The sequence below is a fragment of the Erinaceus europaeus genome, chromosome 5 (genome assembly GCF_950295315.1).
Source record: "Erinaceus europaeus chromosome 5, mEriEur2.1, whole genome shotgun sequence".
NCBI classification, from domain to species: domain Eukaryota; kingdom Metazoa; phylum Chordata; class Mammalia; order Eulipotyphla; family Erinaceidae; genus Erinaceus; species Erinaceus europaeus.
Window position 1 is genome coordinate 12,501,404 of NC_080166.1, and position 23,653 is coordinate 12,525,056.

The 23,653-nt window shown below is 53.5% G+C and overlaps 1 protein-coding gene and 1 long non-coding RNA gene across 3 annotated transcripts in view; both read right to left on the bottom strand.

Moving 5' to 3' along the window:
* LOC132538586 (uncharacterized) overlaps nucleotides 1-23,653 on the bottom strand; it is an 890,943-nt gene that overhangs the window by 459,547 nt on the left and 407,743 nt on the right. The window contains exon 2 of one of the 2 annotated variants that reach the window (XR_009549923.1): nucleotides 11,481-11,585. This is a non-coding gene — a long non-coding RNA (uncharacterized LOC132538586). Of the gene's footprint in view, nucleotides 1-11,472; nucleotides 11,586-23,653 lie in introns of both variants that reach the window. The other variant, XR_009549924.1, reaches the window with a different exon arrangement.
* On the bottom strand, nucleotides 17,051-22,854 carry MED10 (mediator complex subunit 10). The gene is made up of 4 exons (XM_007520565.3): nucleotides 22,682-22,854; nucleotides 21,970-22,053; nucleotides 19,436-19,538; nucleotides 17,051-17,855 (listed from the first exon to the last, which is right to left on the bottom strand). Exons 1-4 carry the CDS (start codon nucleotides 22,801-22,803, stop codon nucleotides 17,757-17,759), a joined length of 408 nt encoding a protein of 135 aa, XP_007520627.1. The 5' UTR covers nucleotides 22,804-22,854; the 3' UTR covers nucleotides 17,051-17,756.

A 23,653-nucleotide genomic window follows, 5' to 3' on the forward strand; every position in this document is an offset into this window, starting at 1 on the left:
GGAAATATACCCCTGTTGACATGTAATCTTGTAAATCAATATTAAATCAGAAAGAAAGAAAGAAAAGAGAGAGCAAGGAAGGGAGGAAAGAAGGAAGGAAGGAAGGAAGGAAGGGAGGGAGGGAGGAAGGAAGGAAGAGGGAAGGAAAGGGATAAAGGAGAGGAGAGGAGAAGAGAGGGGAGGGAAGAGGAGGAGAGGGGAAGAGAGGGAAGGGGAGGGGAGGGGGAGGAGAGGGGAGGGGAGGAGAGGGGAGGGAAAGGGAGGAGAGGAGAGGGGACGAGAGGGGAGGGGAGGGGAGGAGAGGGGAGAGGGGAGGAGAGGGGAGGGAAAGGGAGGAGAGGGGAGGGAAGGGGAGGAGGGGGAGGAGAGGGGAGGGTAAGAGGAGGAGAGGGGAGGAGAGGGGAGGGGGAGGGGAGGGGAAGGGAGGAAAGGGGAGGGAAAGGGAAGAGAGGGGAGGGGAGTGGAGGGGAATAGAGGGAAGGGGAGGAAGAATCAACAGTTTCTCCCCAGAGCCTTGGTGCTTTGCATGAATGTTGAGTGGCCTTTACAAGATCTTGGGAATCCAGTGGGGGAAGAGTGGAGGTGGGGGGGGGGGATGTCCACTTGAAACCCTGAAGGTGGACAGCTCTGTCCTGGGGCTGTGGAGGGTGACTTTTGGTTAGCCATCCTCTGGCAGAGAGACATTCCTCTGGTGTGTGTTAATGGAGACAGGAACAACTCTTTCTGATCTTTTTAAAAAATATTTTATTAATTAAGGGTGCCAGGCAGTAGCATAGCAGGTTAAGCACACATGGTGCAAAGTGCAAGGATTAGAGCAAGGATCCTGGTTCGAGCCCCCGGCTCCCCACCTGCAGGGGAGTCGCTTTACAAGTGGTGAAGCAGGTCTGCAGGTGTCTGTCTTTCTCTCCCCTCTCTGTCTTCCCCTCCTCTCTCCATTTCTGTCTGTCCTGTCCAACTGTCCAATGACAACAACAGCAATAACAAAAATAACAGCAAGGGCAACAAAGATGGGGAAAATGGCCCCCAGGAGCAATGGATTTGTAGTGTAGGCACCAAGCCCCAGAAATAACCCTGGAGGCAAAAAAAAATAAAAATAAAATAATTTATTTATTTCCTGGAGACAGAAATTTTTTGACAGGGAGATGGGAGACTGATAGGAAGAGAGAAAGAGATCCCTGCAGCACTGCTTCACTGATCACAAAGCTGACTGCGGGTGGAGAGCCTGAACTTTGCTCAGATTCTGGAAAGATTCAGGAAGTAAGAAGCTGTGGTCCAGGAGGTGGCACAGTGGTAAAGCTTTGGAATCTCAAGCATGAGGTCCCGAGTTCGATCCCTGGCAGCACATGTACCAGAGTGATGTCTGGTTCTTTCTCATAAATAAATATTTTTAAAAAAGGAAGTAAGAAGCTATTACAACCCAAGACAGGAACAAAAGGAAAACACCTGTGTGCAGAGAAGGACTCGCAAGAGGGTCACCTCAAGAAGTCAGGAAAACGGGTGGAGGACGGGAGGACTGGGAGCGCCTTGACACTCCACAGTGCCCGGGTGAGGAGGAGAGGCAGGAGTAAGGCTAAGCCGGCATTTTCTTTTTTTTTACTGGGGGATCCATGGTTTGCAGTTGGCAATTAATACAGTTGTTGGGACAGGCATAGAATTTCTCAATTTTCTTCAAAACGCTCTCTGCCCAGCCCAGGTCCACCTCCACCATCAGCACCAGGACCTGAAAGGTCCTTTACTTCGGTGCAAGACACCAAACCCAGTCCACGTTCTGCTTGGTGTTTCCCCTTCTGTTCTGATGTCTCCACTTCTGTCCATGAGTGAGATCAGCCCATCTTCATCCTGCTCTTTCTGGCTGATCTCACTTCACAGGATGCCTTCCAGTTCCATCCAAGAGGAGGGGAAGAAGGTGACTTCATCCTTCTTCACAGCTGAGTAGTATTCCATGGTGTATCTAGACCACAACTTGCTCAGCCACTCACCTGTCGCTGGACACCTGGGCTGCTTCCAGGTTTAGGCTATTACGAATTGTGCTGCTAAGAACACAGGTGCACACAGATCTCTTTGGATGGGTGTGTTGGGTCCCTTGGGATCTATCCCAGGAGAGGAATTGCAGGGTCACAGGGCAGGTCCATTCCCAGCCTTCTGAGAGTCTCCAGACTGCTCTCCACAGGGGCTGTACCAATTTTGCATGAACACATTTTTATGTATCTTTAAGATTTTATTTCTAGGAGATAGTTTCACATGAGAGAGACAAGAGACAGAGAGAGAGAGAGGAAGAAAGAGAGAGGAAGAAAGACAGAGAGATTGAGAAGTCAGAGCACTGTGGCCCTGGGGTGAACCAGAAGCCTCAGCCATGCAAGCCCCATGCTCGACTCACTGAGTTGTCTCCCCAGTGACCACCTTCGTGTCAGAAATGATGCTCATTTTTTCCCAAGGTGTCTGTTACTCACCTCACCTTCACATATTTTTTTCAAGCATTCAAACAGCAAGCCCACCCCCAGAGCCTTCTGAAGGAGACAGAACTGCAAACAGAGCACGGATTTGGAATCTGAGTGAAGCTCTCCCTTGTAGCAAACTCCAGCAGTGATGGAATATGTAAGGACAGCTGATTTCGACACGGGCTGTCTTGGACAAAATGAGTTCCTTGTTATGACACTAACAAAGTGGACACTGTTTGGTCTGTTGATGAAAGTGTTCGGATACGCACGTTTTGTGTTTGTTTGTTTTTTAAGCTAAGTGTAGTGAACGCTGATAGACTAGTGTTTTTGGCATCATTAGTAAGACAGTAAAAGTAGTTTTTATTCTTGCGATTCTACTGTTCAAAAAGCTATGATCCTAAATATTTCATGATTCACCACCGCAGCCATAAAAAGAAAAATAGCTGTCCCCTCTCAGAAGTCTTGGGGCCAACTATTATTAAGATGCAATTTCTACTGTATTTCAGAAGCTGAACAGCCAAGGTCTCCACCAAAGACCAAAGCCCTACTACCTCCCCGGGCGAGAAGCTCCACCATCAGCATTTGCTTCCTGGGGGAGGGGGGTGATCGTTGGCGAAGAAATTGATTTTTGTTAAGATTTAGAAAAAAGAAGAAGAAAGTACAATGTTATGAGAAGATTCTGTGCTCATTAAAATGTTTACAGGGCCAGTACAAATGACTTCAAGAGAGAAACACCATTCCCCTTTACAGAGAGGGAGGAGAGAGCACAGTGAGCTTGACCCAGCCAACACCCACTCCCCCATTTCTGCCCTGGGGGCAAACCCCACAGAGGAGGAGAAACCCGGCGCTTCACTGCCATCAACATTAGTGAGGTTGGTGGGGTGTGCTGAGGCCACCCTGGAGCGACAGCCCAGCAAAAACCGCAGGGCTCCTGGTTGGGGCAATGTACATGGCCTACTAGACAAGGAGATGAGCGCCTGCAATGTAGCACACCCAGCTTTTCTTTTTTCCAGAGAGAGAGAGAGAGAGAGAGAGGGAGGGACCATAGCACTGCTCCACCGACAAAGCTTCCTCTGCACAGTGCTCCCACTCAAGAACCACGAGAACCGAGGGTTTGAACCCAGGTCCCCAGGCATAGTGAAGTGTGCCCTCTACTAACTGAGCTCTCTCCCAGCTCCCTCTCCCACACCATCACATTTTTTTTAAGTTTTATTAGTGGTCCATTATTTATTTACAAAATTATGATACAACAGGCGTCTAATAGCACACTGTTTCCACCACCAGAGCTGTGTGTCCCCATTCCCTCCATTGGAAACTGCGGTGGTTCTCCCAAGGTCACAGAAATGAGTTGACTATGTATATGTATGTATACATATATCCATTTTTTCCTATGGAAATGAACTGAGCTTTATGATGGTCTCCAATATGGACAGACAGGCTTCTCTTTAAAATCAGGCTACCTGAAAAGAGAGAGAGAAATAGAGAGATTACCAGGCCCCCACTGCATGGAGGAAGCTTTGGCACTGTGGTGTCTTTTGCTCTGTCTCTCTGTCTCTTTTAATTGCCACCAGGGTTATTGCTGGCACTATGAATCTACTATTCCTGGAGGCCATTTTTTTCTTTTCTACTTTTTTTGTTGAATAGGGCAGAGAATTTGAGAGAATAGGGCAAGATAGAGAGAGAAGATAGACACCTGTAGACCTGCTTCACCACTTGGGAAGCGACTCCCCTGCAAGTGGGGAGTCGGGGCTCTCAAACCCTGGCCCTTGAGCTTGGTAATATGTGCACTTAACCAGATGCACCACCATCTGGTCCCCCTTTGTGTCTCTTTATACCTGGAAAAAAAAGAAGTTGGCTCATGGCAGTGAATCCCCACTGACAACAACAACAAAATCAGATCACCTACACCACAAAACAGCAGAATAGTCAAGAGATCACAGACAAAATTGGTAATCAGATTGAATTTTAACAGTGGGCTGAAATTGTTAATACATTTCTAATAATGACTTGTTCTTTGAAATATTAAATCTCCTAAAAGCTTAGACCAGGGAGAACAGAAGCAACCGGTGATGTTACTTTCTAAGACACAGCTATATTATATAAATAACGTCAAAGGACATAAGATATGGTAAGGTCATATATGATACAGTAAATCCTAACAATGGGATTTTCAAAGTTAACCCAATTGCCAAATAATTTGGTTATAGCAATAACTATCTATTGCCTTCTTAAACCCTGGAACAGAAGGAAATTTCCCCTTTCTCTATAAAACCCGTATTTCTGCCAGTCCAGGAACCTCTAGAGTGAGGCTCCCTATCCCTCATGCTTCCCTCAGTTCATACCAGCTGACACTGCATCTGCTGATCCCAACCTCATCCATGTAACAGCGCCACCTGGGCATGTTTCACTTCAGTCTGTGTCCAGAGACAGTCTGAATGGAATGTCAACCGTTCAGCTTCATTACTCTGCCACCAGGTTCTAGATGCTACCATGCCAACCTGACCTCCCTGGGCAGACGCCCTCACCCGTGTGTCCCAGAGCCTCCCCTCCCCAGAGCCCTGCCCCACTAGGGACAGACAGACACAGGCTGGGGGTGTGGGTCTACCTGCCAACACCCATGTCCAGCGGAGAAGCAATGACAGAAGCCAGACCTCCCCCCTTCTGCTCCCCATAAAGAATTTTGGTTCATACTCCCAGACAAGGATAAAGAACAGGGAAACTAGGTGCTGGGGGGTGGTGCACCTGGTTGAGTGCACATGTCACAGTGCAGAAGGACCCAGGCTCAAGCCCCTGGTCCCACCTGCAGGGGGAAAGCTTCACAAATGGTGAATGAAGCAGGGATGCAGGTGTCTCTCCATCTCTCTCCCTCTTTCACCCCTTCTCTATTGATTTATAACTGTCTCTATCCAATAAATTTTTAAAAATTAAAAAAATTAAAAAGAGGGGATCGGGCAGTAGCACAATGGGTTAAGCTCACATGGCACAAAGCACAAGGACCGGTAAGGATCCTGGTTCGAGCCCCTGACTCCCTCTCTGTCCTATCCAACAACAACAACATCAATAACAACAACAACAATAAAACAAGAGTGACAAAAGGGAAAATAAATACATTTTTAAAAAATGTTCCTGGGCATCCTCTGGCCAGTGGAGAAGTGGCAGCAACACGGGGAACCGGGGAACAGGGAAACAGCAGTGAGGGTGAGGCGCAGAGGAAAGGACCAACCTCCGGGAGAGCTTCAGAGAGACGCTCATTTACTGTTCACACATGGGGTGAGACATACTGGTCACCATCCTATAGGAACCTGGGGGAAGCATGGAGGCCCCAGTGAGGAGAGCGCGGGACACTCACGCCGTGCTAATCACCCCCAGGTGCACCTCACTCATGCTCTCAGGTCACGCCTGCGTCTCTTATCCAGCTCAGGCTCAAAGGCGAGCTACCAGCCTACAAGGACCCAGGTCACGGCCTTATAAAGGGAGGTCGGGTATCGGTCACGCAGGAGAAGCGGGAACCTTTAGGGGGTGTCCTGTGAGGAGGCGGCTCCCTTGCCCCTGAGCTCGGTGCATCTCAGCCCACGGAGTCAAGGAGGGACACACCTTTAGGCTAGGTCGGCCTTGGGCTCTACCTCCTCAAGACTCAGTGCAGACGTGACAGGCCTCTGCCCAGGCTGGGGGTCTGCACCTCCCACAAAAAAAAAATTTAAATAAAGAATAAGGAAACTTCCAATAGAGAGGATGGGATACAAAGCCCTGGTGACAGGGTCTGTATGGACCTGTACCTCTGGTATCTCACAATTTTGTTAATCATTAAGTCACTCAAAAAAAATTTGTTTTACCGATCGCAACTTAATCAATACAACGATTGCCACCTCAACATGCTTCAGCTCAGACTGTGTCCAGAGACTTCACGTGTGGAATGACAACCCTTCAGCTTCATTACTCGGGTGAGACCTTTCCTTTCATAGTATTCTCTAATTACATCCCAGGTGGTTCACTTTCTAATAAAGACCCAAAACCTAGATATACACCAGTTTCTGTGAGGAGAGCATATGTTCACACGTATCCATAAACTACTGCAAAATATATACCTGAAAGCAGAAGTACACTAGAGTTTGCAGCGAGTACCCCCTAATACTTCCTCTCCACTATTCCAAGCTTTGGGTCCATGATTGCTCAACAATTTGTTTGGCTTTGTATGTTAACTCTCTTTTCAGTCACCAGGTTCCAGATGTCATCAGAATGCCAGCCAGGCTTCCCTGGACTGAAGACCCCACCAGTGTGTCCTGGAGCTCCGCTTCCCCAGAGCCCCACCCTACTAGGGAAAGACAGAGGCAGACTGGGAGTATGGACCGACCAGTCAACACCCATGTTCAGCGGGGAAGCAATCACAGAAGCCAGACCTTCCACCTTCTGCAACCCATAACGACCCTGGGTCCATGCTTCCAGAGGGATAGAGAATGGGAAAGCTATCAGGGGAGGGGGTGGGATATGGGGATTGGGTGGTGGGAATTGTGTGGCGATGTACCCCTCCTACCCTATGGATTTGTTAATTTATCCTTTCTTAAATAAAAAATAAATTTAAAAAAAAGAAAAATTTGTTTTAATATTCCAGAAGACAATGGGAAAGAATTTTTATCTCCTCAAAGGTTTTATAGCATTCACTCACTGAACCAGTTCAGAAGAGCAAGATACTTTGTCATCAAGGGCCCCCAAATGCATCGGTGGCCAGCAACAGCCCTCCTCAGACCATGAGCCACAGAGACCCATCAACAGCCACCACCATGAGGCCTCAGAGACTGGGCTCTCTCTCCCAGGCAGCCGCGGACCTTCCAGGGCTATGTCTCCGTCTATTCCCCGTCCTCCTCACTGGAATCTTAATCAGTCTGAGTGCCCGTTAATGATTCTTTCTTCTCTATTTGATTAACACACCAAGTCACTGAGGCAGGGGCAAATTGGATTTTTTTTTCTTTCCCCTCAGCCCTTAATGCATTGCAGTAATGAAACCCATGATTCCCAGCCTCAGCTGGTGACACAGATGCGCTGAAGGCCGGAGGCTCATCCGTCTCCGTCTCCAGAAGACCCCCAATGCTGCAGAGTTGACGACTGAGCGCCAGGCGCCCTGCAACCCCATTTCTCTAAGAGCCGCTCCAGCTCTTACGGCTTGCATGAAATGGCACCCCACATGCTAATTTAATAATCTCCAACTTCCCGAGTCCTCTCGTGGAAAAAGATGCATTTCTAGCCCGCTGGCCTGAGCTCGGAATGGTTCCCATCTACCGCCCACAGGACGAAGAGCAGTGAAGGGGAAAAGCCCAGCAAAACACTCCAGTGCACATTCTGATCAACCTTTGCAGACACTGATCGTCGCCAAACCAGGGTCCAGAAAGTCAAATGGTGGGCTGAGCATCCAAACCGGCACAGTTCAGATGGACAAAGTGGCACCTCGGTCCCTGGCGAGAGCCCCCCACGGCCCCTGTCTTTCCTGTCGCTCATTTAGAGTCCCAGGAAAATGAACCCTCGACAACAGTTTGCCAGCGCCCAGTGTCAGTCAGTCTTGATCGAGACAGGCAGGGCTGTTGTTCTTTTTCTGTGAGCAGTGATTTAATACTGCTTAACAAGGGCGGTTGCTCCGATGCAAAGTAGAACCTTGGGTCCATCTTTCATTCCCCCATTGTCTTTTTCAAGGAAAAAAGCAACCGAGCAGAATTGGAGAGGAGCAAATTACCGCACATTCACAGACGTCTCCTTGCTTGTTTTATTTATGAGATGGTGTACGCTCACGCACCCGAGTTTACATGTATGAATCCAGTGAAAATGTTCTGTTTACTTTATGTACAAGGCACTGGAGGTCTATCCATGAGCAAGACAGACAACATCTACATCCCGGAAGGGCTTTTCCATTTCACAGGAGCTCCAGTGGTGGGAACTGTGTGGAATCACACCCCTACTACAGTTACAGCCCTTATGGTCTTGTAAATCAGTGTTAAATCACTAATAAAAGAAAAAGTAAAACAAGAAGCAGACATGGGCTGAAAGAAGAGGGCTCTGAGACAAGATGGCAACGAGAAGAACCATGGGCCTGACCTCATGCTTCACTCAGCCAGGCCACAGGCTAACTCCAATCCACTGTTGTTGCAAACACTGTTTTACTCGTGGTAAGCAAAGGGAATTATGGGACGTGGATGTAGTTTACGTATGGCTGATGTCAGTCTCACTTTAAGAGCACATGCCAGCCGTATGCAGACTCACAAGGGATTGTGGGTATGGGAGGTGACTTAAGCCTTCTGGCTCTCGCCTCCCTTCCCCTGTGGCTGTCCCCGTCTCATCTCCCCGCACCCATTTCCCTGGGGTCTGCGAGTGTCGGATAAAGGCTGAGGAACTAAGTCTAAGGACTTCTGGCTCCTGCCACACGGCTCGCTAACCTTATTTCCTATTTTCCCAGCGTGGGTTTTCTTATAGACCTATTTTGCTTCAACACCATCACAAAGCCCAGCAGGAGCTTATATTTATGTTTGTTCATCTATTTCTACACATAGTAAGCACGGACCCAGGACTATCAGTGACTGACCACCTGGCCTCGAGCAGAGGAAGATTAAGAGGGGGCACATCTAGAGGGGACAGAAGAAAGGTCCGTTCTCTTTTTTTCTCCCTCCCTCTATGGTCCTTCAAGATAACCTGTTTGATTCCCCAGCATGCTGTCCCTCTGCTCTGTTCTGACTGGGTCTCTCTCCAAGCCCAGCGCCGAGTCTTCACTGGGCAAGCAAGCTGATAGTTCAGACCATTTGACGTCAGGGGGTAGGGACCCCCTACAGCCCCAGAAGGGGGAGAACTCTTTTTCCCCCCACTTCAGGGCCAGTGTTTCTTTCTGCAAAGCCCCTTTTAAGTATTTAAGTGAGATGGAGGCAAGAAATAGCTCACCTGGTCAAGCATATGCCCTACCAAGCGCAAGGCCCTGTGTTCAAGTCCTACATGGGGTCACAACACAGGAGCACCACGGACAGCAGTGGTGCGGAGTCTCTCTTTCACCTCTTACTATTCTCCCTGTTTCTCTCTAAAAAGAAAGAATGAAAACGCCCACAGAGCTATCTCAGTGGACAGGATGTATGTCTTCTTTGCTGCGGTTTCTTTTTATTTTTTTTCTTCTTTATTGGGGGACTGAAGGTTGGACTAAAGGTTTACAGTCGACAGTAAAATACAGTAGTTTGTACATGCGTAACATTTCTCAGTTTTCCACATCACAATTCAACCCTGTCTAGGTCCTCCTCTGCCATCATGTTCCAGGACCTGAACCCTCCTCCACTCCAGAATCCTTTCCTTTGGTGCAATACACCACCTTCTCAGCACCACATTGTTAGGCCTGACATCACCAGTGGAAGCTCCATGCTGTGGACAAAAAGGCAGCCTGGAGCAGTGAAATCATTCATGTACAAGTCCCTGGCTGTGCAAAACACACACACACACACACACACAGCTGGGGAACAGGGCAGTGGCACGCCCAATGAAGCACACGTAACACACCAAGCACAAGGATCCATGCAGGGATCCGGGTTTGAGCCCCCAATTCCCACCCACGGGGGGGAACACTTCATAAGCAGTGAAACAGGGCTGCAGATGTCTCTGCCTTTCTCCCTCTCTATCTCCCCTCCTCTCTCAATCCTATCCAATAAAATGAAAAAAAGGCTGCAGGAGCAGTAGATTTGTGGAGCCAGCACTGAGCCCCCGAGATAACCCTGGAGGGAAAAAACACCTGGGAAACCAGTGAGTGATTTTCTGCATGTGTTGTGAGACCCTAAGTGCGTTACCCTGCACTGCACTTAAAAATGTGAAAATGCGGGAGTCGGGCTGTAGCGCAGCGGGTTAAGCGCAGGTGGCGCAAAGCACAAGGACCGGCATAAGGATCCTGGTTCGAACCCTGGCTCCCCACCTGCAGGGGAGTCACTTCACAGGCGGTGAAGCGGGTCTGCAGGTGTCTATCTTTCTCCCCTCCTCTCTCCATTTCTCTCTGTCCTATCCAACAATGACAACAACAATAATAACTACAACAATAAAACAACAAGGGCAACAAAAGGGAATAAATAAATAAAAATTTTTTTTAAATGTGAAAATACAAGGTTAAAAATCTGTGGGCTGTCCTTTTTTCTTCTTTACAAGCTCTGCCCTTCTTGGAGATCCATTTGTCTTTGGAAACCACACTTTTAATTCCACCTCTGTACCACCTCTGTCAAAACGTGTGTATTCTGGTTTCCTTTGACTGAAATGAGAAATTGCTTTTTGTTCAAAGTGCAAACAGTAGGTAAGATTGCATCTCTTGTTCCTGAGCCCAGTCCCCCCTGCTCTCTTTTTGGACACAATAACTCTCTCCACATGCTCATCTAGCCAGGTCACTCCTGAAAGCGAACTTGAAAAAAGGAAAGAAAAGGGAAAAGAAAAAAAAAGCAATCACTGATCTCCTGAGAGCCGAAAGGGGAGGGACAGAAGAACCACTCGTGCCTCTGCTGACAAGGGCATTGCACTCGGCGCCTCCTGGTCCCCTTAACTTGACCTCCGTCCAAAGCACAAGGACACCGTTGCCTGTATAGGTGAGGGATCCAGCCAAGGCCCTCCGCCTTCAGTGGGTCCATCCCCCAAGGCCACCGTCCAGCCTTCAGCCCAGTAGGAAGGGACCTGAAAATGGTACTGGTGCACATGCTTCTCCCAGGAGCCTTCTTCACAGTGGAGCTTTGAAGACTGTTAGCTGCTGGGGCAGAACCAAGGGCACCAAAGCAACACAGGCCTTTTGTTTATTTATTTTTTTAATATTTATTTTCCCTTTTGTTGCCCTTGTTGCTTTTCATTGTTGTTGTAGTTATTCATGTCGTCGTTGTTAGATAGGACAGAGAAATGGAGGGGGGGGGGGAGACAGAGAGGGGAAGAGAGAGACACCTGCAGACCTGCTTCACCGCCTGTGAAGTGACACCCCTGCAGGTGGGGAGCCGGGGGCTCGAACCGAGATCTTTATGCTGGTCCTTGTGCTTTGTGCCACGTGCGCTTAACCCACTGTGCTACCCGCCCGACTCCCAACACAGGTGTTTTGTTCCCTCATTTAATGATCAGGACTCAGAAGGTGGCATATTCTTCTACACACACACACACATACACACAGAGAGGCATCTGTGCACACTGCAAATGCAGGTGTACTAAGAGTGTAGACTTTTTTTCCAGTACCATTTGTTCAAGAGATTCTCCTTTCTCCATGGAATGTTCTGGGAAACTCTTGTCCATTCTTTTTTTCTTTTGCCTGAGCACTGCTCAGTTCTGGTTTTACGGTGGTAGGGGCCTGGGAGCCTCAGGCAAGAATGTCTTTCGCTAGCCATTTACACGAGCTGCCGTCATAGAGCAACAGTGTACAGATGTGGAGGCTGATTTCTGGGCTCTCAGTTCTACTCTGCTGGGCTGTCTCTTTTGGCTCCAGTACCAGGTGGTTTTAATGACAATATCACTTGTCATATGATTTCGGGTCAGGAAGTCTGCTGCTATCTCCATTCTTACTCTTTGTCTCCAGACTGACTGGGCAGTTCATTCTTCCAGTCCCTGAGCATGGGACATGCATGTGGTATCAGCTGGGACAACGGAACTGAGCCCATCCCAAGGTGACACACTCATAGAGCTGGGACATCGGCTGGATCTCTGCACAGACTGTAAGAAACGGCCCAGTTGGTTGTAGCCTTTTCACAGGCTACAACCAACTGATTGGTTGTAGATTGATGTCTATCAATCCAGTCTGACTGCAGACTACATGACTACAACCAGCACCTGGCTGAGCACACACATAACCATGCACAAGGACCCGGGGTTCGAGCCCCTACTCCCCATCTACAGGGGGCTTCACAAGCTGTGCAGGGTTCTCTTTCTTTCTCCCCATCTTCCTCTCCCCTCTCCTCATCTCTAACAAATAAAAAAGAAAAAATGGTGGTGGGCGCAGTACATTCATGGTGCCGACACTAAGCCAAGCAGTAACCCTGGTGGCAGCAAAATAAAAAGTTGCCAAGGACCGTTGCTAGTCCTGAGTCCTGCAGGTAAATTCCTCCAAGAACAAGCACACCTGTCACTTCAGAATTCAGCTGGTCTTCATTCCTGCATGTGGAGTGGAAGAATTAGGATTCTCTTTTAAATTGGGGGAGTAACGGATCACAGTCAGTAGTTGTTGACACGTGTGTAACACCTCTCATGTGTGGAATGCAGAGAACTACCACACGAAGGGGGGGGGCAGGGAAAGCAAACAGTCTCAGACGCAGTGTAACCATGGCCATGGGGGAGGGGGGCCGGGAGCCTTAGCGGAAGGGGCCGTGGCTTAAACACACATGTGGGTGTGGAATTCTGTCCCTGGCATCTTGTCTTGGCAGATACTGTTACACCACTACTTGAGAACTGATGTTTAAAGGTAAAAAAGATGGAAGAGGAACACTAGCTGGTTTACAGAGGTTAACAGGAGACGTTCACTGGTGTCACATTTGTAGAAAAATCCAACCATTTCCATTTGGGATTTAATGAGCCCCAATAAATGTTTACACCTTCTCCACACTATAGTCTCTGTCAAGCATTTGAGCTCTGGAAGCAGTCTGGTGCCCAATTTATTCATAAAAGAAAGTGCACTTGGAGCCTCTCCCAAGAGGCTTTGAAGAGCTGGAAAGTAGGAGACGGCAGGGGCCAAGGGCCATTAGCTGTGTCCTCTCACTCAGCTGGGGGCTGGGTGGGCAGGGGGCAGAGGGAGCCTCCAACCACACCTGGCTGGGTGGGCAGGGGGCAGAGGGAGCCTCCAGCCACACCTGGCTGGGTGGGCAGGGGGCAGAGGGAGCCTCCAACCACACCTGGCTGGGTGGGCAGGGGGCAGAGGGAGCCTCCAGCCACACCTGGCTCATCAGGGAAGCAAAGCTGTCCCAAGTGGCCAGCTGTCGGGCGTCTCTGGGGTTTCTTCATCAAGCCCAAGCCACCTTGAACAAGGAGAGAAATACGCCGCATTTGGAGGCTGGATGTTTGGCGTAAGAATTCTCACATCCTGTGTCCACTCACTGGACACCCTGCTCTCCTGACTTTATTACCTTCTTCAGCTCTTAGCTGAAGCGACGTTGCCGTCAATAGATTCCACCGTGGGTTTGTGCTTAGCTTTGTTTTGGCAAAGCAAGGGTCACTGTGCATTTTCACCACCCCCAAGACTGATATTCATTTTTATTTCTGAGAGGGAGGGAGAGACCAGCCACAGTATCAAAATTTCCCTCATGACAGGGTGCTCCCGTAAGAGCAGGAAGCTCTTGGCTGGCTGACCAGCTGGTACCAGCAGACTTCTGGCTCGAAGGCTTCCTGCAGCTCGGGGCACTTGGCAAGGGTGTCGGAGGAAGACGCCGGCAGACAATGTCCCATGGGCCCTTGCGTGGGCAGCAGAGGGGATGGGCAGCACCGTTAGCAATGCAGGACTGACACCACCACCTCCAGCGGCCCCTGCGTGGGGCGGCCTCAGGAGCTGGAATCCTCTCTGGGGTGCCTGGCCCCAGAAACACTCCCTCACAGCACCATGGCTCTGCAAACAGACTCTCCTGCCTGGTGGTTCAAGCCCCAGTACCACCATCTGCCAGAACTGAACAGGACTCTGGGAAAAAACACTAACAGTGATAATGGGGCTGGGAAGGCAGCTTCATGGTTCTGCAAAAAAAGACTTGGTAACAGTAACAGGCAGGGAAGGCAGCACCATGGTTCTGCAGACTCTCCTGCCTCAGGCTCTGAGGTCCCAGCACCTGGGCAGCCAGAGCTGAGCCGGGCTCCAGCTGTGCTATCTTCTCTCATTTAAAATGCAGGCGGCTGGGATGCAGCACTCCTGGCTAAACGCTCACATTACAGTGCACAAGGACCTGGGTTCAAGCCCCTGGTCCCCACCTGTGTGTGTGTGTGTGTGGGGGTGTCATAAATAGTGAAGCAGGTCTGTATTACCCTCCCTTCAACTCGTTTCTATCCTAAACATGTAAAAAGTACAAACAACTAAGTGAAATGTAAAGACTCCCTGGGGTGAAGAGGGCAGTGGAAGCTGGCAGCCCTGCGGAGACTGAACAGGCCAGACTATGGCCCTGAAGCCCAGACCAGCGGCAAGGGGCTGGCATCCTGGGGAAGCTCTCCCACCTCAGTCCCCCAGTCACCAGGGTGGGAACCCCGCCATGCAGGTTCTGGGGTCTCCATCTAGAGCCCAGGTCTCAGGCCACAGAGGCCTGGGGGACCCCCCTGGGAGCCTGACTGGGTCAGAAGGGGACGGACACCCACCACACTCCCCCATCTCCTGCCCACAGGGCAGATGGGCCTGGGGGATCAATGGCTGATAGTTAACAGAAAACAACTGCTGGTTGTCTTCAAAAAACAAATGTTGGTCCATGTATAAAGTCCATTTGCTGCAAAACACTCCTACTCCCAGCCCAGGTCCTCCTCCACCATCAGCACCAGGACCCAAAAGCCCCCCTCCCCCCCCAGTCCTTGACTTTGGGGGAAGACACCAAACCCAGTCCACGTTCTGCTTGGTGTTTCCCCTTCTGCTCTGATGTCTCCACTTCTGTCCGTGAGTGAGATCAGCCCATCTTCATCCTGCTCTTTCTGGCTGATCTCACTTCAAGGGATTCCTTCCAGCTCCATCCAAGAGGAGGGGAAGAAGGTGACTTCATCATTCTTCACAGCTGAGTAGTATTCCACTGTGTATCTAGACCACAGCTTTCTCAGCTACTCATCTTCTGAGAACACCTGGGTTGTTTCCAGGATTTAGCCCAGGGCACAGTTAATCCTCTGCTCCCTGAACCTGCCTCCCCAGACCTATATTAATATTCTCAATTAAAGAAGCTGGGTTTAGGCCCCAAGGCCCTGACACCTCTGAGCTGCAGGAGAGCAGACTCCCTCCCTGCACGCCACTGTGGCTGCCTGCCAAGGGGTGGGGCTTCCTTGCTGGACCCCGGAGGGGTCATGCCACCTACAGGTGACCCCAAGAAGCCCAGGACTCTGGCCAGCCCGCTGCTCTGGGTGTGGTTTCCTGGGCCCAAGAATGGGGGCTGAGAGGGGCCACGTTGAGGCCTTGAGGTTTCACAGGGCATTTCTTAGGGGCCGAGCAGCCCTCCCAGAGGGAAGGAGGCTCCCCAGAGTCAGAAAGGGGGTCTCCACAGGGAGGTGACCACCGTGGGTAGGGGCTGGGGTCCCCATGAAGAGCCTGTTCTCTCTCCGGTCCGGGTGGAGGCTTCCCAGCTGCACCCACATCCACATCAGCTCTCGACAGCTGGGCGTGCGGCCATGTCTGTATGGCTCACAGGGACCCAGGGCACCTTGGGGACCCCCATCCAGCAAACACCCCAGCAGGGGTGCCTCTGCCAACTCTGGTGCTGGGAATACTGTGAGAACCAGGTTGGGTGTGCTGAGGCTTTTCCCACTGAAAACTGGGGAACTGAGGCAACGCATCTCCCTGTTAGACTCTCTCTCTGAGGTCGAGCTTGGGAGAGGTAGGGCCCTCAGTTCTCCACCCTTAGCTTACTCCCTGTCTCTAGAGACCTTGCATTTTTCTGCCCCCAGGGGCTCGGCATTCCTGAAAACATTAAGCCGCTGGGCTTCACCCTGCATTCCTTGATGCTCTTATTATCTACCTATCAATGTTCTGCTCTGTCTAACAAATGACTTTTTATCGTCTCCTCCCTATTTCCCCACCCATTCTGCTCATTTGATATATTTTTCTACCCTCAAGACCCTCCCTGCTTGCAGGATATTACTGACCCTACCAGCTAAACCGCTAACAACAGTTGCTAAGGAAGCTCCTACCTTTCCCAGCTGTCTTTTACCTTTCCTAACCATGTGTGGTATTGTCAAGCCACTTCCGTTTTCGACTTGCCTCTTCGGGCCTGGAAGAACAGGGGCACTCTGACCAGGGTCCTGACACTGGCCCTTGAGCCTCTGCCAGGTGCTACCGCCCCCCTCTGGGACGCTCAGATGAATAAGTGTTGAAGACGCCTCGCCACCACCAGCTTGGTTCCTGGGTCGCTAGCCCGGCACTCCAGTGTCTCTGGGGAAAGCCGGAAGCGGCATTCCCACTCCCACTGCCTGACGGCCTGCAGGATGGTTTCCATGGAAACCATCCCAGACCTGCCAGCGTCCACATCCAGCAGGGAAGCACTTACAGAAGCCAGAACTCCCCTCTTCTGCTCCCCATAAAGAACTTGGTCTAGACTCCCAGAGGGGAGAAATGTCAGGGGAAGACGACCAGAGGGCTCTGAGCCCCAACTCCAGTGGGACTTGGGACATTTGTGACCAGGAACCTTTGTTTTTGCACCATCAGAGAGGGAAGAGAAAAAACAAAGAATGGGGGGGTGAGTCCACTGGTGACTGGAATAGAGAGCTGAGACACATACACTGAGGAAGGGGAGAAAATCCATGTATACGTCAGCCCCCAACTCCGGCCTTAGAACTATGGCGGCTACCCCTGGGCGAGGGGGACAAGGTGGTGGGCGTGCTGTGGAATCAAACCCGTATCATCTTTCAATCTTGTCAATCACACGTAAAATATATGTTTTTCCCCTCCAGTCATGAACTCAGTGCCAGCACTATGAATCCATAGCTCCTGGAGGCCATTTTTTCTTTTTCCCCATTTTTATTCAATAGGACAGAGCGCAACTGAGAGGGGCAGGGGAGACAGAGAGGGAGAGGAACAGATAACCACCTGCAGCCCTGCCTGACTGCTCGTGAAGTGAAAGTCCCCGCTGCAGGAGGGGAGGGAGCGAGGGCTCAAGCCCAAACCCCCCGTGCAGGTCCTGGCACTTCACCGGGTGCACCACCATCCGGCCCACAATCACTATTAAAATTTAAAAATAAATAAAAAAGAAAATGATCCTGGCCATTTACAAGGTACACTGCACCACACTGGGGAAAAGGTGAAACAAAGGACGCAGAGCCACTCACACGCCAGGCTGCACCTGTGACGCGGGTCAGGTCACCCTGAGCCTGTCGCTCTTGGCCTGCAGACGCAAAATACAAAACCCCAGGACGGGCCTCACGGTGAGCTGGTTCCCCAGGCTGGTTTCTGGCTGGCTGGCTGGCTGGCTGGCTAGCTGGCTGACATGGACAGAGAGCGCAGTGTCCCCAGGCGTTGAGTCCCAGGGACGGACGCCTCCCTCTGGGGCTGCGCCATCGGCCACCAACCTGAAGGGACGCCTCGGGACAGGGGCCCAGGCGAGGACAGCAGCTGACGATGGAGGACGGCCCCGGACGTGGGCTCCGAGCTGCCACACGGGGACCCGGGGGTCATGGCGATCCCGGGGGCACAGACGGGGCGACACACTAGGGGCCGGGGTGCTCCTCCCCGCGGATGCTCCGGTACTTGGCCATGTCTTCCGGGAATACTTTGGAGAGTTCTTGGATCAACAGGCTTTTAAATTTCTGAGAAGAGACAGAATGATAAAGGAGGTGAACAGAACAGCTGCGTGTGAGCAACCGACCGGCCCGCCGGCCAGACTGCCGCCCTGCACGCAGACGCCCAGATGAGCCTGCTGGCCACTCAGCTTGGCCTTGGGACCCGCAGTCACACTGAGCTCAGAGCCTGCAGGCTTCCAGAGAGCAGCTCAGACCCAGCCCCTGGACACCACCACCCGCGGGGTCCCCCGGGGCAGCAGAGAGAGGACAGGGAGGGCCAGGCAGGGCTGCGGGGGACTGGAGTGGAGACAGGATGGTGGCCGCAGGTTCGCTACCCACTGACGCCAAAGGCCAATGCACAGAGCGCTCGCGTGAGTCAAGTTCAACAAGAGAGAAACACAGGTTCCCATTCAAGGTGCACACAAATTCTGAGACAGGGAGAAATCAAGAGATAGAGAGACACCCACAGCCCTGCTCCCCAGCTCATGGAGCCTCCCCCTGGAGATGGGGCCAGGGGCCTGAACCCCGGCCTCTGCACTGTGACGCGGGTCCTCACTCAACCAGGTGCGCCACCACCCGGCCCCGACTCAGAATTTTTTTTTTTTAATTAACTTTATTTGTTTATTGGATAGAGGCAGCCAGAAGTTGAGAGGGAAGGGGGAGATAGGGAGGGAGAGAGACAGAGACACCTGCAGCCCCCCTGCAGGCGGGGGCGGGGGGCTCAAACCTGGGTTCTTGCACATGGTAACTTGCGCACCCAGCCAGGCGTGCCACCACCCGGCCCCCCGACTCAGAACTTTCTGGATCTCAGCAAAGAAACCCATAGTAAGCCAGGAGGCAGGGACCACCCCCACATAACAAAGAGGAGAGACCCCCAGAACCAGAGACGGGGCGTGGGACCGTGAGGAGAGACCCCCAGAACCAGAGACGGGGGCATGGGACCGTGAGGAGAGACCCCCAGAACCAGAGACGGGGGCATGGGACCATGAGGAGAGACCCCCAGAACCAGAGACGGGGGCATGGGACCATGAGGAGAGACCCCCAGAACCAGAGACGGGGGCATGGGACTGTGAGGAGAGACCCCCAGAACCAGAGACGGGGCATGGGACCGTGAGGAGAGACCCCCAGAACCAGAGACGGGGCGTGGGACCGTGAGGAGAGACCCCCAGAACCAGAGATGGGGCGTGGGACCGTGTTGCGGCATAAGGCTGAGTTCCCAGTGTGCAAGTGACACTCACAGGGAGACAGCACGATGGCTCCGCAAAGACTCTCCCGCCTGAGGCTCTGAGGTCCCGGGTTCAACCCCCGACACCATCAGCCGGAGCTGGGCAGGTCTGGCCTCTCTTTACAGGGGAGGAAAGAACAGGCTCTACTTCCTTTAGTCAATTTTTTTTTTTTTTTTTTGCTTCACTTATTTTGGATCGAGGCAGAGAGAAATTAAGAGGGAAGTGGGAGATGAGAGGCAGAGGCCGCCCTGCAGCCCTGCAGGTAGAATGGGCGCCTGAACCGGGGGATCCCTGTGTGTGGCAGTGCAGGGGCTACACACACGCACACACACGCACGTGTGCACACGCGGTAACAAGCCGGCCTGCAGGCCCCTCACTCACCTTCATGGTGTCGATCTTCCCCTTCACCTGCTCGTTCTTGGCAATGGCCCGCTCCAGGCACTCTTTTGTGTAGAGCTGGGGGTTCCGGCCTTGGTCGATGTACCTGAAAACACAGACAGCTCAGCCGCCGTTCCTGCCTGGGCGCCGGCACCCACTTCCTGTTTCCTGGGAACAGTGGGGAGACACCAAAAAGACAACGCTCTTGGGCCAGACAGTGGGGGCTTTGCCCGGCCCCCACGCACTGGGGGAAGCTCTGGTGCTGTGGTCCCCGTCAGACCTGTGTCTCCGCCTGTAAAGAGAACCCTCTCCCCCTTCCCGTGGCTCTGGGCCGGGACACCCTGGGCGCAGCCTCGCACCTCCCACCAGCAGGACTGGGGACATGGAGTCCCCGGCACCCACAGCAGCACCACGGCACATGCCACAGCGTGCTGACAAGGTCCCCGGCCTCCTCTCTGACGCCGGGGGCTTCAGAGCCAGTAAGACACCACACGTCAGCCTGGGGCTGGAGGGGACCGAGCACCGAGCCCAGCCCAAGGCTGCTGCACACAGAGCCCCACTGCCCCCATGGGGAGGGGGCACCAAGCCTCTGCGTGCCAGTCGGGCCTCACGTACACACAAGCCCTCTGCTCCAGTCAGTCAGTTCTTTCTTTTTATTTCAGACAGAAAAGGGGAGACAGCACAGTGGTTCTGCAAGACTCTCCTGCCTGAGACTCCGAGTTCTCAGGTTCAATCCCCAGCACCACCATCAGCCAGAGCTCAGCAGGGTTCTGGCCTTTCTCTCTCTGTTGTTCATTAATATGAAATAAATAATACAAGATTTAAACATAAATGAAATCAAAGTTAGCCATCACCCAGGCAGGCTCACAGGGACATGAGGGGGCAGGTGGTGGTGTCCCCGGTAGGGTGCACACGTTGCAGTGCACGGGGACCCCAGTGCAGCCCCTGCACTCCTCCTGCAGGGAGGAAGAAGCCTCTTAAGTGGCGAAGCATGGCTGTAGGTGTCTTTCTCCCTGTTCCCTCTCAGTCTGTCTCTATCCAAAATGAAAAAAGAAAAAATGGAAGAGAGGGAGGGAGGAGATAAAGTATCTGACGTGTCCTAAACAAGGAAGGCATGCGAACCATCTGGCGTGTCCTGTGTGAGCGGCCACTTCACGTATCCAGGCTGGGATCATCTTCTTCCCAGGCCGAGACCAAGTCCTCTCTGCAGACACCAGCCCCGAGGCTCATCTGTGCGGCAGACACGGCCGTGCAGAGGCCTCCGCGGCCTGGCACGACGACAGCCCGAGCCTGCTCTCGGCACCTTCTGCTCACCAGCCACTGGACGCCCTGCCCAGGAAGCTCGCCTGCCCCTCTGCCCAGCAGATGTGGCCACACTGACCCGCCAGAATCGGAAGCCACACGCCATCGGTGAGTAAACCTCCTGCCCGCAGAACCAGACCAGCGCGGGGCCATCCAGATCCCGGGCTCCAGGCCACAGTCACCGCCAGGGCCTGGAGCTGTAACCCCTGCATGGTAACCTCCCCCAAGCTAACAACGCCGGTGGGTAACACAGCCCCTCAGACTTCATCTTGGGAGGCCAGGCAGTGGTACGCCCGCCCAGGGCACACGACACCGGGCACGAGGACACGGGTTCAAGTCCCCACTGCCATCTGCTTCAGGAGCCGTGAAGCAGCTCTGCGGGCATCTGTCTCTCCAGCCGCCTCCCCCTCAATTTCTCTCTGTGCTATCAAGTCAAAACAGAGAAAAGGAGCAGTGGCCCCCTGGAGAGGTAGACCGATAACCCTGCTGGTGGTGAAGGACATCAATCAACCGACTTCTTTTTTTTTTTAAGCCTTAAGGAAAGAGAACGCTGTGGGCTGTGGCTGTTTGCTGTCTACACCGGACGTGAGGGGCTGGGGTGTTTCCACAGCTGAGCGGACTGCTACTCACGTGTGCTCTTCTCAGTCTACAACTGAGGTTTCTTCCGACTGAGTGGTCTGTGCGGAATGAACTCGGGTGTCAAGTGTGACCGACACCCCTGAAGAGTCTCTCCAGTCTGTTCTTTCACCATTTCTTTTTTCTTTCTTTGCCTCCAGGGTATTTGCTGGGGCTTTGTGTCTGCACTACAAGTCCACAGCTCCCGGAGGCCTTTTTTTTTTTCCAATTATCTTATTAAAGAACAGAGAGACATGGAGAGAGGGGAAGACAGAGAGGGGAAGAGAAAGGCAGACACCTGCAGACCTGCTTCACCACCTGTGAAGCGACTCCCCTGCCGGGGGCTCGAACCCGGGATCCTTGTGTGGGTCCTAGCGCTTCCTGCCGTGTGCACTTAACCCACCCGTCGGCCCCTTCTTTTACCGTGTTCTGAACAGAAGAGGCACCAAGGCGCTGCCACCTGCTGCCAGACATCAAGCCCAGGGGAGCTGCTCCCAGCCCCCACCGGCCTTTTCTGCTGGGTATAAACTCCATGGGGGGGGGGGGGGGTTGTTTTCGTGCCTGACGCCCCCCAGCACCCAACCGCACAGGACACAGCGGCCCAGCCCGGAGGCACTTACTCAAAAACCTCCAGAGGCACCGTGATGTCGTGAAGCTGCTGCCTGCACTTGTCGATGTCCTGCAAGCCGGTGACGATGAAGTTCCTGGGGGTGAAAGGGGCGCCGTCAGCGTGGGGGAGCAGCATCCACCTCGTCATCCTCCAGGGGCAGCATCCCCCGCCCGCCCCATGTCAGCGCCCTGCCTCTCCCCAGCCGCCCCAGGGGCTCCGCAGCCGGGTGGTGGCGGCCCAGACCCAGCGGGTCGGGGTATCCGGCCAGGGACCCGCCACCCGCACCCGCTCGCTCCCGGGGGAGACTCCCCGCCTCCGGGTCGCCCGCCTTGGCCCCCCATCGCCAACCCCACGCCTGCCGGGAGCCCACCTCCGGGACCCCGATCTCCCGGGACCCCCATCTCCCGGATACCCAGCGCCCCGTCTCGCGGCCCCCAACCTCCCGGCTCCCCGCCTCCTGGCCCCAGATCCCGGCCCCCAACCCCCCCGGTTCCCAGGCCCCCGAATCCCCCGCGCCCCCAACCCCCCGGTTCCCAAGCCCCCAGCCCCGCGTCCCCCGGCCCCGCGCCCCCCCGAATCCCTCGGCCCCCGAATCCTCCGGCCCCGCGCCCCCGGTCCCCAAGCCCCCAGCCCCCCGAATCCTCCGGCCCCGCGTCTCCCGGCCCTGCGCCCCCCGAATCCCCCAGCCCCACGGCCCCAGGCCCGGAGGGCGGCGCACTCACAGCTTCTGGTTGAGCCCGGCCTGGCTGCTGGGCTGGAAGTCGCTGACGATGATGCCGAGTTGCCGGATGTTCTCCACGAACTTCTCCAGGTGCTCCTCCAGGTGGTCGAACTTCTCCGCCATGGCCGCGCAGCCCGCCGCCCGCGCCACCCCACTCTGCTTCCGGCTTCCGGCGCGCCCACCGCCACTTCCGCTTCCGCCGCCCAGAGCGGGGGCTCCGAGGAGCTGTGGGCGTGGCCCCGGTGAGCGTGTCAGCAAAAGTGGGCGGTGTGGCCTTGCTAGGAGGAGGGGCGCGGGCCCGTGGGCGTGGTTTACTGTTTGTGGGCGGGGCTTCGTGGCGTCACTCCGCCGCTCTGAGCGGCCCAGGTGAGCGGAATCCCGCAGGTGTGGCCCTGAGCGCCACCCGCGTGGTCTGAGAGCCTCCGTTCTGCTCCCCCCGCCCGGAGCGGGTGCCCAGCCTCTGAGCGCACACTGAGTTCAATGAGCAGCGACCTGAGTTCGAGCCCCCCCCCCCCCCCCCGCTCTCCACCTGCAGGGGGGACACTTCAGAAGCATTGAAGCAGGTCTGCAGGTGTCTGCTTCTCTTCCACTCTATCGCCCTCTTCACTCTCCATTTCTCTGTCTCTACCAAATTAGGTAATTAATTTTTAATATGGAGAAAAAAGGAAAAGAAGGCATCAGAAACCTCACCCCCTGCATGAGCCACCCTTAAGATCTTGAAGATGTACCCCGCCATTTTCGTTCTTATCTTTTTGTTTTTGAGCCGGGCTCACTGAGAGAGGCTGGCTTCGGCATATTGGGTGAGGGGTAGGCAGCCCACCTGGGCTCTACCCACCCAGCCATCTCCCACGTGACTTCCCTGCCTCTCTGTAGACACAGCTTGTCATGCCAGGGCCCCTCAGTAGCTCAACCTTTTTTGTTTTTTCTAGAGCACCGCTCAGCTCTAGCTTATGGGGGGTGCAGGGGATTGAAG